A 19,098-nucleotide genomic window follows, 5' to 3' on the forward strand; every position below is an offset into this window, starting at 1 on the left:
GGACTGGTTTGATCTCTTTGCTGTCCAAGGGACTCTCAAGAGTCTTCTCCAGCACCACAGTTCGAAGGCATAAATTTTTCGGTGCTTAGCTTTTTTTATTGTCCAGCTGTCACATACATACACAACTAATGGAAAAAACATAGCTTTGACTTATAGGACATTTGTAGGCAAGGTAATGTCTCTGCTTTTTAATACACTCTCTAGGCTTGTCATAGCTTTTCTTCCAAGGAGCAAGCATCTTTTAATTTCATGGCTGCAGTCACCATCCACAGTGGGCTCTTTGGAGCCCAAGAAAATAAAGTTTCTCACTGTTTCCATTGTTTCCCCATCTATTTGCCATGAAGGATGGGACCAGATGCCATGATCTTAGTTTTCTAAATGTTGAGTTTTAAGCCAACTTTTTCACTCTCCTCTTTCACTTTCATCAAGAGGTCCCTCTTCACTTTCTGCCATAAGGGTGATGTCATCTGCGTATCTGAGTTTATTGATGTTTCTCCTGGCAATCTTGATTCCAGCTTGTGCTTCATCCAGCCTGTCATTTCACATGATGTGCTCTGCATATAAGTTAAATAAGCAGGGTGACAATATACAGCCTTGACATACTCCTTTCCCAATTTGGAACCAGTCTGTTGTTCCATGTCCAGTTCTAACTGTTGCTTCTTGACCTTCATACAGGTTTCTCAGGAGGCAGGTAAGGTGGTCTAATATTCCCATCTCTTGAAAAATTTTCCATTGTTTGTTGTTATCCACACAGTCAAAGGCTTTAGTGTAGTCTATGAAACAGATACAGATATTTTTCTGGAATTCTTTTGCTTTTTCTATGATTCAATGGATATTGGTAATGGACAGAGAAGCATACACAAAAGTTGAGGCATTTCCTCTGAGCCAATCCCAAGTCTGTTCTGGCCCTGGGTCATTTCTTCCATGGAAACGTCCAGGGGTTGGAGAGTGCCCTGTCCTTTTATCTCCATAACACCCTCTCCAAGGAGAAAGCTAGCTTCCTCAACCAGACATTCCAGCTAAGAGGACTAGAACATTCAAGGCTACCCTACCAGACCAAATCCTTGGTGCGAAATGAAGGTGACCCCAGGGGCTCCAGGCCAACCTCTTTTTTTCAGCCTTGAACCTGAGCCCATATTTTGCTAGAGATCAGCATGCTGAATATTTCTCAGGAATTAGAGGGCTTTCCTATTTTTCTCTTTCTGTTACTGATTACACAGAGAGATGAGCAGAATGACTGAATATAAAGTCAGAAGGACTTCAGAAGTCACTTTGCCCCACTGTCTTTCTGGTTTGAGAATTTCCTTTACACCTCCCATGACATAAAAAGTCAGTTAAACATCTTCCTAATGACTGGGAGGCATTTATCTTTCATGATAACTCATTCTCTTTTTATAATAAACTAATAGTTTTATTGAGATATAATTCACATATCAGAAAATTCACTTTCTTGGCATGTGCAACTCAGTGGCTTTTAGTATAGTCAAGAGTTGTGCAATCATCACCACGATCTGATTTTAGTTCATTCTTTTTTAAGCAGCTCTAATTCTTAGAAAACCCTATTGAAGCAAAAGGAAGACCAGTCCCCAGGCGAGGGGGAGAAGAAGGGTGTTCAAGTCCATCTCACCTACTTCACAGGTTGGCCTACTTGATCTATGTGGGTCTGGCCACACACAGGATGTGCCCTTGTTTACTTTCCTTCTCAGAACTACGTTGACAGAGTAACTCGTTTCCACACTTGATGACTGAGAAAGAACTCAACAACATCTGGGATCAATTCTTGAAGATTTCCCAACACCACGGGCTGTGTTCTCCCTTGCCTGCTGCCACTGAGGGTGTCCTTCTTGTCCTCGGGGTGGGGAGAGGAGAAAGGTAGAAGGATGCTCCAACCCTGAGGTAACTGGGAATGGAATGTCATTTGGAAAAAGCAGGGTGATTTCCCCATTTTCAAGAGCATTTGAAACCTGCCCAGACTTGAGCAAGTATGAGATAACCCAATGAGTATTTCCTGAGAAATCTGGAGACACACCAAAGAGTCGGGGCATCTCACTGCTCTCCTCCCTCTCTTCTTTCCCCCAACTCCTCTCTCCTACTTTCTGGCTGTTTTTTTCCCCTCTGTTTGCCCTTTTCCTTTCCTACTGATTCCCTCTTCCCCTCCTTTTCTATCCTTTTTCCTACCATCACCTCTCATCCCCTGTTTTGTGTCCTCTGTACTAACCTGGCTCCTCCTTTGTTCCTCATTCTGACGTCTCCATCCTACAAAGGACCATTTGGCCCCTGTTCTATCCTAGCACCCCACTATCCCAGTGCTCTGGGGGGCACCTGTGCAATGATCTCAGGGCACACTAGTAAGCTCACCCCCAAGCCAGTGCTCTTCTCCAGTGTCGGGAGGGGGCGGGGGCTATATAATTTTACATTGCCTTAAAGTGAAGGCCAGCCAGCGACAGTTTTCTCCAGAAGGTCAAGGCACCTCCCGCACTTGCACTTACACTTACACTTTGTACCTGTCCCAGGTGTTAACATTTCCAAGTGTTAACATTTCAGATCAAAGAAGAAGGCTCAGGGTCTGCATTCAGGACATCTACAAAATGACATACAGGGGCTTTTCTGAGATAGGAAATCATGGTGAGATTTGGGGCAGAAAAGCCTCTATGGAAGGAAATTAAGGAGGTAAAATGTCCATGATCACAGTTCTTAAAGGTATAAGAGACCAAGGCTTTTACACAGAATTATAAATAAATAACCCAGAGAGAGGTCACCTTCAACAACAACTGCACTGGCCTTTTTCCATCCACTTTGTCTGATCTCAGGACTCTCCATAGATCCAGGCCATGTGGAGCTGTAAAGAATAAGAGTGAGGTGTTCAGCAGAAACAGAAGGGAGCTGTAGCAGGAGATGGTGAAATTAGTGAGGCTGTTTAGAAAATGCAGTTGGGGAGGATTTGCATGAGGGGGCTAGCAGGAGTAAGGTGGAGAGTGGAAGACTTCATTGCAATGATGTCTTCATGCTGTGGTTGAAGGACTAGAATCAACCAAAAGTCAAAAATAACAAAAGATCTATAAAATTAATATCCAATATATAAATCACTCCTCCCCTGCAATGAAAATGTTGGGATCTTCTTGTATTAGAAACTACTATAATGTGGTAAAAAGCTTTGTATTTTGTGAAAAAATAAAACCACAATCATGTAGGGCAAAAATAAAAATAAAAAAATAAAACTGCTCTTGGATCTGATGACTTAAGGTAAGCTAAAACAAAACTACAATAGATCCAACTGTAATATAATTTATCACCCAAATCTGCATTGGAATATGACATCTCATGTCCTCTATCATTCATATACATGAAAGCTAGGAATAACATAGATAACTGCTAAAGAGATTTTATATATAATTTATGCCATATCTACTCCCCAAAGAGATGAAACCACACACTTACAATGTTATAAAGCACAACAAAAAAATCAAAGAATAAGCAGAGAAATAATCTTTCCTAAGCCCCTCTGTGAGCTCTAAATTTAATGCTGATCTTCCAGGCAGGAAGAATGAACATGATAAAATTTAGTTGTGTATTCCTTATGGACTGAAAAAAAGAACACACAGAAGTCATTGTGAAGAGCCATGTTTTTTCAGGCTATGGGCATTAAATTCATAAATGGAATTATCTTGTAGATCCAGTCAGGAAAGACAAAAAATAACCTAAAAGCTGATGCCTGCAAACACAATTGAACAAAAGTACGTAAATATGGCAGGTGTACACTTCTCATGGTTGTCTTCTACGAAATACAAGGTCATAACAAGAAATCTAGGTTCATGCATTTCTCCAGTGAAAAACAACATACCTGAAGACAGCATAGCTCAAGTGTGTTAGCTTCTGATGATCTAACTATTCAGGGATAAAACTTACAATTAAAAAAATAGGAGAGAGAGCAATTTCTATTACACTTGACCTCTGGACTGTATCTCCTATATATCTTGTCTCAAGGAGTTTTGGCACAAAGTGGGCCACTGGTAATTTATAGTTGAACCTTCTGACATGCACCTCAAATTTCAAAATGCCAAGCCACTGACTAGAGGATGACACATACACTTTAGTCATGAGAGGAAAGCAGGGTTCTAAAGAACTGTTCAGAAGGCTATTGGCCTGTAATTTATGAAATTGAGGAAATGTCTCTGAAGCTGCAGTTGATGAACACTAAATCTTCTCTTGAGGAAATCACATGGATGAAAAGAATGTAATTCAGTCTGCAAAAAACGGGGTCTGCCAATCAGGCCAAGATCTAAACTATTTTAGTACTGAGAGACCATTTTTAGGGATTTTTTTTTGTTTTTAATTCAGGTAATTGAGTGTTTAAAATGAAATTACATACTGAACCCTAATTAAAGACAACTTCAAAATGTAGAAAAGTGCACTAAAGGGCAATTAAATCAATGACCTGTCTTGTCATCAATGAAGGGTGACATTTCTACAACTACGCTTGCAGAAGCCAAACTGTGGGTAACACAGTCTAACTGCTAGGTTCCAAGTCTCCCAGTGAGACCTATTGTAATTCCATGTAAATTCCATACAAGGAAATTGAAACTATTTAATCTTTATATATGACTCGATCTGCACTCCATTGAAATGTGGTTTCACAAGCTCTGCCAGGAGTTTTCCAAAAGGTCTTTACCGAATCAAGAGACTGGACAGTCAGAACTCAACTTTCTCAGACACTGAGCAACAGGTTTCAGCCTGTCAACAGGATACACCCTGAGATGTAAGCAAAGACAGTGTTCCTCCCAGGAGACAGTCTTCTCAGCACAAAGCTACAAAGTCATGAGATCTTCATAGGTGACCCACAGACCTGGAAACACTCTCAATCCATTTCTTACTTGCAGACTGTCTCTGTTCCAGTTACATGGAAGTCAGACTCAGGGATAATAATATTGAGAATAAGAAAGAAAAAACCTAAAGACAAAGTATTCATTACAAGCCAGTTCCAAATACTCATCTGAAGCATAGACAGAAACAAAAATAAACTGATTATTCAATAATTAATCATTCCAGTCATTGATTAGAAAGAGTAAAATTCTACTTAGATTTACCCCATAGGCAGCCACTTAATTCTAGTAGATGGTAGACGGTGCTGATGAATGAATTTAATCAGGTATTTTCTTCTTTCACTGTGGTCACTATTTCCTGCAGATGTGTTCCAGAGAGAAACAGTCTTTCTGATGTAGACTTCCTACAGATGTGACTTTTAGTAAAACAAACGGCTAGCATTTAAATCTTCTACAATTGTGTGTGCATGCTCAATTGTGTCCAACTCTTTGCAGCCCCATGGACTGTAGCCCATCAGGTTCCTCTGTCTATGGAATTTTTCGTGCAAGAATACTGGAATGGGTTGCCATTTCCTCCTCCAGGAGATCTTCCCAACCCAGGGATTGAAACTGCATCTCCTGCATTCATACGTGGATTCTTTACCACTTGAGCTGTCTGAAAAGCCCTCTTCTACAACTATTACAGTCAATTTTCCATGATCATAAATTGATAATGAATAAATTAATAATCCAGCTTAACCAAATGGGGAAAAGTAATACTTCTGTATTTGTGAAAGAATAATACTAAGTTTTTACAAATTTGCCAAAATATTTACATATTGGTGGTGGTGGTTTAGTCACTAAGTCATGTCCGACTCTTGTGACTCCACAGACTGTAGCCCTCCAGGTTCCTCTGTCCATGGGATTCTCAAGGCAAAGAATACTGGAGTGGGTTGCCATTTCCTTCTACAATTACATATTGGAGTTTACGTATTCCAAGGCATCAACTGTTTGGACAGATGTAGTAAGAATTTGCTGCTCTGTTGTTCCAGTTACAATCTGGAAATACCCACAGTCACCACCAATCAGCACTTTAGACACATTCTGCTGCCTTTGCTGAAGACTAACACTAAGAATCGCTCATTTTTAGCAAGCATCACATACTAAGCATTTTACCTGAATCATCTCATCTAACCTCCACAGGCCTATAATTAGGTACATCAATATTACTATTTCCTCTTCTGAGGTGTTAAGAAGTGAGACAATTGCCCAATATAACTTTTAAGTAACAGAGCCAGGAATTGAATATTATTATATCTGTTTCCTGTTGCTGTTCAGTCACTAAGTCATGTCCAACTCTTTGTGATCCCAAGGATTGCAGCACTCCAGGCCTCCCTGTCCACTGTCTCCCGAGGTGTGCCCAAGTTCATGTCCATTGAGTTGGTGATGTGATCCAGCCATCTCATCCTCTGCTGCCTGCTTCTCCTTTTGCCTTAAATCTTCCCCAGTATTAGGGTCTTTTCTAATGAATTGGCTGTTTCATGTAGTATGCATGTTTCATGTAGTATATATTTATATGCTTTAATGTGAGTAAATAATCCTAATAATCAATATATTGAAATGTAAAAGGGAAGAGTACTTCATATTCAACTTAAAACAGAAATTTTCAAATTAGAAAAGGTTTGAAGTGGTGTGTATAAAACAGCTGGCATTTCATTGTGAAACAGAAACATTTTATGAATTAGAAGAGGATAAATTAGGATTTGCTAGGGGTGGGTACATTTTCATTAGTTTCTTCTGGGATTCTGAAAAAATTAAGAAAAGCAGAAATTGTCCAGTGGTAATGTTGACAGATGTTCGTTTTATTTAATTAGCACAGGGCACAGAGAACACTAGCATCTAGCGTTTTGGTAGTCAATCTTAGCCAAGCAAGCTGAAATAATAAATCAGTTGAAATGGTAAATCTCATTTCTAGCGATGAAACAAGTATATGAAATTGACATTAGCAAGTGGTTGGACTGTGATGAACTTAAGACAGTGAACCATAATGATGTTAGGTCTCTAAGAAGAATGACAGCTGCAGGGAGGAGAGCTGTACAAAACAAGAACAAACCCAGGGTAGAACTCTCTCTCCCAGATTGCCTGCTGAAAGGCATAGCAGAGGGAGAAGACAGCTTGCACAAGGATACTGCTTGCATTTCATTCTAATATTTTAAAAGATAGGGATGAGCCAAGCTACAGACAGCAATAACTAAGCACTCCAACAGAGTATAACCATTGGGTAATTTTATATTGTACAATTTATGTGCTGTTTGGTATTTGTAAACTAGTATATTTGTTTTAAGATTGGATTATTTGAGATGATGTCTACAGAGTGCTCCCAAATACGGCATATAATTTTAATCAAAAATTCACGTTAGGTCCACAACTTGACTAGTTTTGTTTTAATCATGCACGTATTTTTGTTTATGTAAAATTTATATAGCACTTACCATTTGTAAGGTACTGTTCTAAGCATAATGATTAGAAATTTTTTATTACTTTTTTTCTGTATTCTTACAGTTGAGCATGGAAGCTTGGATGCCTGAATGTCATAGATGAATAGAATCTCAGAGTAAGAAGGGACTTCAGAGGCCATCTAGCCCAATCCTCTATGTGTGTCACATGAATCTTTGTTGTAACTACATCCACCAGTGTGTAGTCCAGACTAAACATGAACATCTCCAGTGGGAGATACAAAATTCAGAAGGCACCAGATTATTCCCAGACATATGATCATATGGGCAAACATGCCAAATATCTGTTAACACTAATTTGGGTGTCATGGGAAACTCAACCAGGATCCAGGGGAATAAATTTTTGCCATATAGAACAGGGAGCACAGGAGCTGACCCCACATGTTGCCTAAGACCAGTGAGGCACTTGTTGTAAGATTGGTTAAGAAGGGCTTGAAATTATGCCCAGGGGTGGGGTGGGGGCAAATTCATGGTCTAGAACTTACATGTCCCATAAACAAAGTTTAAGCCTCAGAAGATTAGAATGATCAGCATTTTTCTGTTTCTTTTACATATTTCAGAAGATGTGTGGCCTTTGACAGGTATTCATTTAATTAGTCATTCATTCGTTGTAGTAGGTTGAAAAATGAACCCCAAAGATCTAAGTACAAATCTCGATCACCTATAAACGTTACCTTATATGGCCAAAGGGACTTTGTACATGTGATTGGGTTAGGATTTTGAGATGGGGAGATTATCTTGGATTATCCCAGTGGGCCCTAAATGTTATCACAATGGTCATTACAAGAAGGAAGCAGACAGAGTTGACATGGAAGAGGAGAAAAAGGTAATATGATAACAGAAGAGTCTGGAGTAATATGCTTTGTTCATAGGACGGGGCTACAAACCAAGGAATACAGGCAGCTACTAGAAGGAAGAAAAGGCAAGAAAATATATTCTCCCTTCAAAATCTCCAACTGTGACAACACTTTGACTTTAGTCCAGTGAAACTGATTTTGGACCTTTGAATTCTAGAACTAGAAGAGAAAAAAAAAAAAAATGCGGGCTTCCCAGGTGGTGCAGTAGCAAAGAATCCACCTGCCAATGCAGGAGACACAAGAGAGGGGAGTTCAGTCTCTGGGTTGGGAAGATCCCCTGGAGTAGGAAATGGTAACCTGCTCCAGTATTCTCGCCTGGAAAATTACATGGGCAGAGAAGCCTGGCATACTGTAGTCCCTGGGGTCACAAAGAGTCAGACATGACTGAGCAACTGAGCACACCCACACACCCACAATTTGTTACAGTGGCCACAGGAAACTAACACACTCATTAAACACTTATTGAACATCTACTGGGGTCAGGCTCTGGGCAAGGCTCCTAATTTATAGAGCATGGTAACATGCTGAATGACCCTGAACAAATTAACATCTCATCTATCTCCCTTGTAAATGGAGGTGATTCTACATATTTTATAGGGCTTTTAGGAGAATTAATAACACTAATAGGAAATCTGTCAATTACTGAATGTTGATTATGGGCTAAACACATTATTTCATTTAATCTTTAAAATAATACTAAAAAGTAGGTACCACTATTAACTCAATTTTATAAATTATAGTTCATTATGGAAAAGGGGAAAAATTAGTAAGGAGACTGAGTCTTAGAGTTTGTGTATCTTGCCCAAAGTTACTCCACAGCCAGGCTGGATTTTATATCAAGCCCACAGATTTGAAGTATTGGGTTGGCCAAAAAGTTCATTCCAGGTTTTCTGTAAGAGGTTATAGAAAAACTCAAATGAACATTTTGGCTAACCCAATAGTATTCTTAGTTACTACTCCTGACTCATGGTAACCATTCAATCAAGGTGCAATCCTCTTCTCCTTCCTTCCTTCACTATAATTAAAGATGTGACCTTTTTTCTCATTAGTTATACCTTTATTTTTTAGCAGTAGCTCAGGGTTTGCAACATCAATCTTTAATTTATCATAGGACATCTTTAAATAATATTATACTACTTCAAGCATAGTGTAAGAACTTTACACAAGTATTCAAGATATGCTCCTTTGCCTTCAAGGCAAAAAGCTGCTAATGTCACTAACATCATTACGGGAGGGCCAGCTTATCCTGTAGGCTCAGGCATGTGCCATGCATGCCCTGTGGAGGGGCACTGTACAGACTCTCTGGCTCTGGGATTGTGGGATTCCATGATTCCCAAGTATGGCAAAGTACTTGACAAAATTCACAAAGGCTCAGTTCAGTTTGCCCTAAACCAGAGCAGGCAAAAAAGAAAACACAAGGGACCAACTTGCCTTCTTCCACAGTCATTCCCCTTTTTTCTTGACTCCAGCCACTCCAGAACCTTGACTTGTTAGCCACACATTGCAGGGCTACAACGTACTCTGTAAAAGCTTGCAGCCCTGTGAGGTTGTATGCTTCTTCTTCATTCACACAGCTTCTGGTGAAGTTGACTTCCATCTACAAGACAAAGACAGCCTTGAGCTAGATGGGAGACCACATGTTATCTTTCCATTTTTCTTCTTTACTTCCCAACCTTCTCTTACCTTTCTGAACTAGTAGCATTATATTTCACAGTTTTTAATTTTCATAAATAAACTTCTCCACATACCTGGAAACTGTTAGCATCAAATAGAGGTGAGTTACCCCAAGAATCACCACCCCTCCCCTTTCTTGTTTCTAAGCTTGTGAGGTAGAGATTCCTGCCTCTGGACTGAATGTGAGTGAATCTTGCTGTTCTGGAAGATGCAGGGTAGTCTTGGCACCCAACACAGGCCTCAGTTTAATTTCTGGAGGTGACAACAATACGTAGAGATAAGATCTCAAGGAACAGCATGTAAAAGACACCTTGATAGTATTAAATTCAAACTCATGTCATGAATGAAACCCAGACAAGTTAAGTGATTATGGACTACCTCAGCATTTATAATCAGCAGAACTAGGATGGGAGCACAGATCCCCTCATTGTCAGACTCTTTCCTTTTATTCAAACTTCCCTTTTCAAATGATTGGTCTTTGGGTGATCACTCAAGTTGCTAAAGATCTCAGTATCCTAGATAAATAAATTGATTTTGACACTCTCTCAATGTGCTGAACAGGGAGAGGCAAATAAACCACCTCCCCTTTCTAGACCTCAGTTTCCTTGTTAGTAAATGAGCGTGTTGCTTTCTATCAAGTCCCTCTGGGCTTAACTCTCCACAAGAAACTAGAAATTCAGCTATGTCTTGCTGAGCATGATCATTGTTGCTGCAACATGAACTTTTAGCTGTAGGTTTATATAAATTTATATTGAGCTTATTAATGAAAATCAACTGTATTACAGACATGACTACTTTGTGAGAATGCACAGTGGCCCATAGAATCTGGCAAGAATAGGAAGTCTTGACATCGCTTATGTGTACAACAACAGCTGTGAAAATAGGTACACAATTATAGGTGCTGGGCCTAAAGGAAATTGGGGCAAAATGAGGATGTGTCTATGTGGCCAACAGCTGAACATCCCAGCTGCAGATGGACGGTTCTGAACTCCCAGTCCAGTGAGATGGCATCAGAGCAAGGAAGCAGCATCTCAGCCTGAGGGCAATTTTGCTGCTGAACCCCAGGTTCCCTAAGCACCTTCCTGCAAAAGCCCCTGGAGACGTTGCAGTGGTAGAACAGGGCTGTTGGGAACATATCTTGGGACAATTCATCATCTCTGGGGAAGTACCCTCCCCAACTGACCTCAGTTATGGGGCTCAGTCAAAACCAGATTAAGACGTTTGAGAGAAGGTCAACTACGTGGTACTCTCCATGCGTAAGTCAAAATAAAAACAGTATTAATCCACAAAATACATGCAAGGGAGTCTAATGACATTCTATTTTACTTTTCATGCTTTTTAAAATACATAATATTCTTCTATTTTTAATTTCTCAGAATTTTCCTTCTGCTTTGCTAGTACTCTCAGCACATGCTTGGTCTCTTGCTGGGCCTCCTCACAATCAGAAAGCTCTCTTTACTGTACCTATGCAAACCTGTTCATCCTAGCCTAGGCTCAGGGCAGTAAAAAATGCAGTTAAAGTTCCAAAGAGTGCTCCTCTAAGGCTTCTTTGCTGTGGCTTTTTTCCGGGCTATGTGGCTTTGGTCCTCACTCGGTCCAAGATCAATTGATCCTCTATATACAGGCTTAAATCTAAAACTTCCCAAACTCAGCACAAGCAATGGACTCCTACCAAAACTCTAATTAACTTCATCAGTTCTGTTTCTAGCAACCTGTATTTTGTGCCAAGTCCTAGCTTATTCCAATTGTTTATGTGTTAAAAGATGAGTCAGAAGTTTTGGAGCAAAGCCTAAATCAAATTCTTAAAATAGTCTTGAAATCCTTTGGTAGAGTGTTCACATGGTTCCCTTTTATAAAAGTAGAAACCCTTTACACTAGGGCCATGGGAAGGTGGTTTGGAGGCTAAAGTATGGGCAAATGAATGGCTGAACTTGGCATCGCAAAACCTGAGCTCAACTCTGTAACTTACAAATCTTGGACAGATGACCAAAGCACTCTACATTGCAATTTACTAATCTGTAATAATAATGGGGCTTCCTTGGTGGCTCAGTGGTAAAGAATTCACCTGCAAATGCAGAGGATGTGGGTTTGATCCCTGTGTCAGGAAGATCCCTAGAAGAAGGAAACAGCAACTCATTCCAGTATTCTTGCCTGGGAAATCTCATGGAGGAGGAGCCTGGTGGGCTACAGTCCACAGGGTCACAAAGAGTCAGACACAACTTACTGACTAAACAACAAAGAAGAATAGTGATATCTTATTTATAGGAGGGGTTTCGCAGGTGGCTCAGTGGTAAAGAATCAACCTTCCAATGGAGGAGATACAGTTTCAATCCCTGAGTTGGGAACATCTCCTGAAGAAGGAATTGGTAACCCACGCTAGTATTCTTGCTTATGTTTTCCCAGTAGTCACGTACGGATGTGAGAGTTGGACCATAAAGAAGACTGAGCACCAAAGAATTGATGCTTTTGGACTGTGGTGCTGGAGAAGACTCTTGAGAGTCCCTTGGACTGCAAGGAGATCAAACCAGTCAATCTGAAAGAAAATCAACCCTGAATATTCACTGGAAGGACTGATGCTGAAGCTGAAGCTCCAGTACTTTGGCCACCTGATGTGAAAAGCCTATTCACTGGAAAAAATCCTGATGCTGGGAAAGACTGAGGACAGGAGGAGAAGAGGGTGACAGAAGATGAGATGGTTGGATGGCATCACCAACTCAATGGACATGTGTTTGAGCAAACTCTGGGAGATGGTGAAGGCCCAGGAACCCTGGTATGCAGCATTCACATGGGGTTGCAGAGAGTCGGACATGACCGAGCGACTGAACAACAACAACATTCTTGCCTGGGAAATCCCATGGAAAGAGAAGCCAAGCAGACTATGGTCCATGGGATTGCAAAGAGTCAGACACAACTTATTAACGAAACAACAACAATTTATAGGATATTTCCAAGGACTGAGTAGCTTGGAGTGTAAAAAGCACTCTGTAACCCATATATTGTGTGCGTGGGTGCTCAGTCACTCAGTCGTGTCTGACTGTTTGCAATCCCATGGACTGTAGCCCACCAAACTCCTCTGGCCATGGCATTGTCACAGCAAGAATATTGGAGTGGGTTGCCATTACCTCCACCAGGGGATCTTTCCAACACAGGAATTGAAAACAAGTCTCCTGCAGTACCTGCATTGGCAAGTAGGATTCTTTATCATTGAGCCACCTGGGAAGCAAACCCATATATTAGCATCACACAAATATGAGTCTTGTTATATGAACATATTGGGATTTTGGAGTTAGTTTTTATGTGGTTTAGTTTAATTAAACATTTATTGAGCATATGTGGCAGGCAATGAGAAAACTAAGATGAAAATCACAGTCTCTGTGTTTGAGGAACTTATCATCAAATATGGGGAGAGATGAGTTTAAGTGACTATGTTAAGTGCAATGACAGAGGAGGAGCACCTATCTCAGACTCCCAGAAGAAAATATGTCAGACCAGAGTTCTGAGAGATGAGTGGATCTAGCAAGGTTCAGGCCAAGAGGAGAGGTACAAAGCAGAGAGCTGTTCTAGGCAGAAGCACAGAATAATGAAATGACATGACGCAAAGGAAACTAGCAATTGAGAATCATTAGAGAAGCAAGAGCAAGATGGAAGATGAGTTTGAAGGGGTTGATAGGGGCCAGGCCCTGGAGGGTTAAGAATTTAGACCTTTTCCATTGACAATGGGATGAGAACCATCCAGACAAGACTGGATTGGTTTAGTTGGACTTAGAACTGATTAGACTTGGTTGTGGTTGAGAACTGAGAGAGATTCTGGTTGCACATTCTACTCTCCTTCCCACTTTCTCCAGGTTAGCAGGAGGAAGGACCTCTTCCTTCCAGGGGATTGGAAGGAGGGAGACAAGGATGAGTACAGATGGAGGTAAGTGTATCAAAGAGGTGGGGTACAGGATGCTAGGGACTGAAGTCGTTTGCACGTGTTGCCCTCACTTTGTATTGTAAATGGTTTAGTAATTTTCCAGAGGAATATAGATCCTGGTTTATTTTTCTTGTTGGATTTTATAAAGTAGTCACAGGACTCTAGGATCAGACAAAAGAAACCAAGGGTTGCCAGACAGTAGATCACACAGAAGTTCCTCAGATTCACTGAGCCCATGATATGTGGTATGAAGATGAGCTTATGTTGTGCTGGGGAGTGCCCTACTTAGAGGTTCCTTTCTGGGTTCCAGAAACTACCAATTAGAGAGTCTTATGTTCCTATAGTCAGTTCTAAGAGAATGGATCCAGAATTGGCACAGAAGAGAAGCTGAGAGGAAGAGTGAACTCATTATTTCTCTTGACTTGAATATAAGACAAGTGAAACTTAACCAGTTTTTTTTTTTTTTTTTCTGAAAGAGTTCTAGTCTAGTGGAGGATGCAATAGATACAGTAAGATGGGCTTCACCAAAGGAAAAAGTCTAGTGATGGCCTCATGGCCAAGATGAAAAAAGTAGGCTGAATGATTGTGGTGGTCTTCTATATTCAAAGAAGCTTGAGTAAATGAGCTTCTTTTAGCTCAAAGGAGAGGCTGATGTCTCGGATGGGCTCCGATATAGTCATTCTTTTTGATCAATGATTAGATGAAGGTATAAAAGTGTTATCATATCTGAAGATATTTTAAAAATTAAAAAGTAAAAAGTTAACTCTAAGGTTTATTGAAAAGTTAGAAAATAGAAAGTTGACTACAGGCTTTGGGTAATAGAATAAAGATTCTCAATAGGCCAAAATGATGGATAAGACCAACCTGAATAAATTCAATAGGAATAAATAAAACATCAGCATTTTAGGTTAAAAAGGGATAAGTTTATAAGATAACGGAAATGTTCTTACTAGAAAATCTTTTGTGTGTGTGTCGGGGGGAAGTCAAAGATTTAAATGATTTAATTGGCTGGAAGCTAAGAGTCAATAATGTAAGTTGGTTAGAAATAGAAAGCTGATATAATATTAAACTGCATTATGGAAATATAATTATTTCTGAATTTTGAGGTAAGAAAATACTTCTCAAGATGCGAAAGACAATAAATATAAAGGAAAAGCTTGATAAAATTTTACAGTATTCATATTAAGACGTTCTGTTCCTCTAAAGATACCATTAAGAAAGTAAAAAAGCAAGATGCATAGTGAGAGATGTTTACAAGACACATAAAAAATGAAAGACTCATAAACAGAATATGTAAGTAACTCCTATAAGTCAATTAAAAAGTCAGATCATCCAGCAGAAAAAAGAGTGTGCAAAAGGCTTAAATCAATACTTCACAAAGAAGAATTCCAAGTGGCCGATAAATACATGGAAAGACATACAATCTCACTGAAAGTCAGGTAAGTGCAAATTAAAGCCATGATTCCATTATGTGCATGCAACAGAAGACTACACTGGAATAAAAATGTATAAACTCCAGCACTGTAAAACATGAATGGATCTTAGAAGCACAATATTGAGAGAGAGGAGTCAAACATAAAGAAAATACAAAATATACGGATTCCGTTTATACACTGTCTCAGACTACATTGTTTAGGGGTGCAGGCTTACATGGTAATACCATAATAAAAAGCAAAGAAGTAATTACCATGAAAACTAGGATAATCATTAGTTCTAAAGGCAGGAGGAGTATGTCATCAGAAAAGGGTAGGCAGGGGGCTATAGCATGCTATTTTTTATATCAGTGGTTTTTACATGCACACTGACTTAATAATAATTTGTTAAATGCAATATTTACGTTTTGTTTACTTTTCTAAATATGTGTTATAGATCACAAAGGTTAAAACAATTTAAAAGGAAATTCCCAAGCTATAGACTTTCAAGAACCAATGTAGCTAGACACAAAACAGAATGAAATGCAAAAATAAATTTCTCACTTTTTTGTATGCCCCTATGTTCAGAATGCAAGATGCGTATAGTAAGACACTTTTCCAATCTAAAAGGCCCAAATGGGAAACTGGGGAGAAAAGTATTCACTATTGTCTATCTTCTATTTTAAGTGTAGAAAATGGAAAAAAATTATTCCAGATCAACAAACATCAAATAATTCTCTTAGAAACATTATAATGGCATAACTTACCCAATGGGTACTATTTACTGCTCTGAATCGAAGTGTATAATTTAAAGTAGATGACTTAGGTGCCAACACAGGCTGTGTCCATTTTACTTGAACCATTTGTTTGAGGCCCAAAACTGGTTTCACACTGAAAATCTTAGGTGGCTCAATTTTAGCTGAAAATAAAAATCATACAGTTCTTGTATTTGCACAAAGACCAGAAAGTGCTAATAACATCCACCCAGAATTGCAAAGGAAATCATAGTGCATATTCCATGATTTAGTGTATGCAAAAGGCATTAAGAAAGCAGGGCAAAAAGAATGCTGCCACCTCCCACCCCTTCAAAAAAGAATGTCCAGTGAGGAGAGGCTATATTTCTATGTTTTTGTTTTTAACAAATCAGCCTTTTACTAACTGGGTCAGATCTTTTGTCAAACAGAAGGGAGGTAAAAAGAAACTTCAGGACCAGAGAATGGGTGGTTCCTCTTGTCTGTTCTCCCCATCTCTCTTTCTTTGACTCCCAGGATGAAGAAGTGCCCAGTAGAAAGCACCTCTCATCTCCCCTGAACACTATAAACATTCTCACCCTAAATCTCTGCTTGAAAAAGGAGGGGTTGGTTATAAAAGTAACATAGGCTCATTTCAAAAATTATTTATTTAAATTTATTTATTTGGTTATGCCAGGTCTAAGTTGCAGCATGAGAATTCATAGTTGTAGCTTGTAGGATCTAGTTCCCTGACCAGGGATTGAACCCACACCCCCTGCACTGGAAGGCAGAGTCTTGACCACTGGACCATTAGGGAAGTCCCCCCAAATTTTTTTAAATATAGAAAAACTACTAAGAAAAACTTTAAGTCAACCATAATTCTATCAACCAGCATGCGTGCTAAGTCACTTCAGTCATGTTGGATTCTTTGTGATCCCATGGACTATAGCCCACCAGGCTCCTCTGTCCATGGGATTCCCCAGGCAAGAATACTGCAGTGGGTTGCCATGCCCTCCTTGCCATCAACCAGAGATCATCATTATTAGCATTTTGGTGTATTTCCAGGCTTTTACCTATATAAAAATTTGTACTTTTTAAAAGAAAACTGATGCTATGCTAAATAAATCTTTTGTCTTTATGAAAAACATTATGGAATCAGCAAACATCCCTTTGCATTAAAATTTTTCAAAACATGTTTTCAAAGCTTCATAATATTCTCTATAGAGAAACAGAATTTGACACTTTCTTTATTAGTGTACTGTACATCAGTTCAGTTCAGTTGCTCAGTTGTGTTCAACTCTTTGCGACCCCATGAATTGCAGCACACCAGGCCTCCCTGTCCATCACCATCTCCCGGAGTTCACTCAGATCCATGTCCATTGAGTCGGTGATGCCATCCAACCATCTCATCCTCTGTCGTCCCCTTCTCCTCCTGCCCCCACTCCCTCCCAGCATCAGAGTCTTTTCCAATGAGTCAACTCTTCGCATGAGGTGGCCAAAGTACTGGAGCTTCAGCTTTAGCATCATTCCTTCCAAAGAAATCCCAGGGTTGATCTCCTTCAGAATGGACTGGTCGGATCTCCTTGCAGTCCAAGGGACTCTCAAGAGTCTTCTCCAACACCACAGTTCAAAAGCATCAATTCTTCAGTGCTCAGCTTTCTTCACAGTCCAACTCTCACATCCATACATGACCACAGGAAAAACCATAGCCTTGACTAGACGGACCTTAGTCAGCAAAGTAATGTCTCTGCTTTTGAATATGCTATGTAGGTTGGTCATAACTTTTCTTCCAAGGAGTAAGCGTCTTTTAATTTCATGGCTGCAGTCACCATCTGCAGTGATAGTGTTTCCAATTTCTCATTTTAAAGCCCCCCTGAAAACAGAAGCTGAGTCTCAATCACAAGGCCTTGGATTAACACTTGGCACTCAACAAATTTCAGATATTTGTTAAGTGAACAAGTAAGTGGATAATAGTTGTATATTTGTCTACATCTCTCATGGCTTCCTTAGATTCCCCTAGGACAGAAGGATTAAATTAAAAGGTATAAACATTTTGGGGCTTCCCAGGTGATTCAGTGGTAAAGAATCCACCTGCCAGTGAGCGGATGTGGGTTTGATCCCTGGGTTGGGAAGATCCCTTGCAGAAGGAAAGGGCAACCCACTCCAGTATTCTTGCCTGGAGAATCCCATGGACAGAGGAGCCTGGCGGGCTAGAGTCCATTGGGTTGCAAAAGAGTTAGACATGATTTAGGAACTAAACAACAAACAACAAGAACATAGACATTTTTAGGCAACTTTGCACAAAACCTCATTTTGCTTTCCAAAATAGCTACAGTAATTGCAATGTATGTATATAGCACAATTTCTTTATTCATGCCTCTGTTGGTGGGTATTTGGGTTGTTTCTATATCTTGGCTACTGTGAATAATATTGCAATGAACATGGAAATGCAAGTATCTCTTTAAGATCCCAATAAGATCCTAGAATTGGAATTGCTGGTAGTTGTATTATCAATTTGGTACTTGTATTTTTAATTGTTTTTTTTGAACTTTCATACTATTTTCTGTAATGGTCACATCAATCTACATTATTGCTAAAGTAATATATGTTCATGTTAAGAAAGCAAAGATAATAATAAAATAATAGTTTGTGTTTACGAAATGAAAAACCTTGCCCTTTTTAGGCCCATCAACAAGAGGTACGGCCAATGTTAGCAGTGTGATGTAAGCATTTCAAAAGGAGTTCCTAAAAATGTTTTAAAAAGAAACCCAAGTCAAAACATTTCATAAAAAGAAAATTTGAGGCCCAGATATTTACACTGGTAAGATGTACCAAAGGTTTAAAGACGAATTGCCACTGATCTTTCAGTTCAGTTCAGTCGCTAAGTCATGTCTGACTTTTTGCAACCCCATGAACCGCAGAATGCCAGGCTTCCCTGTCCATCACCAACTCCCGGAGTTTACCCAAACTCATGTCCATTGAGTCAGTGATGCCATCCAGCCATCTCATCCTCTGTTGTCCCCTTCTCCGCCTGCCCTCAATATTTCTCAGCATCAGGGTCTTTTCCAGTGAGTCAGCTCTTCGCATCAGGTGGCCAAAGTATTGGAGTTTCAGTTTCAACATCAGTCCTTTCAACGAACACCCAGGACTGATCTCCTTTAGGATGGACTGGTTGGATCTCCTTGCAGTCCAAGGG

At 39.8% G+C, this 19,098-nt stretch overlaps 1 protein-coding gene across 1 annotated transcript in view; it reads right to left on the reverse strand.

Annotated features, from left to right (window-relative positions):
• The window catches only part of IL31RA (interleukin 31 receptor A), a 49,111-nt gene that overhangs the window by 19,049 nt on the left and 10,964 nt on the right, over positions 1-19,098 (reverse strand). The window contains exons 4-6 of the mRNA XM_052659286.1: positions 15,939-16,090; positions 9,604-9,769; positions 2,760-2,839 (exon numbers count right to left, since the gene is read on the reverse strand). Of these exons, the coding sequence (XP_052515246.1) occupies positions 2,760-2,839; positions 9,604-9,769; positions 15,939-16,090 (398 nt within the window). The remainder of the gene's footprint in view (positions 1-2,759; positions 2,840-9,603; positions 9,770-15,938; positions 16,091-19,098) is intronic.

Source organism: Budorcas taxicolor, chromosome 20 (genome assembly GCF_023091745.1).
Source record: "Budorcas taxicolor isolate Tak-1 chromosome 20, Takin1.1, whole genome shotgun sequence".
In the NCBI taxonomy this organism is placed as follows: Eukaryota; Metazoa; Chordata; class Mammalia; order Artiodactyla; family Bovidae; genus Budorcas; species Budorcas taxicolor.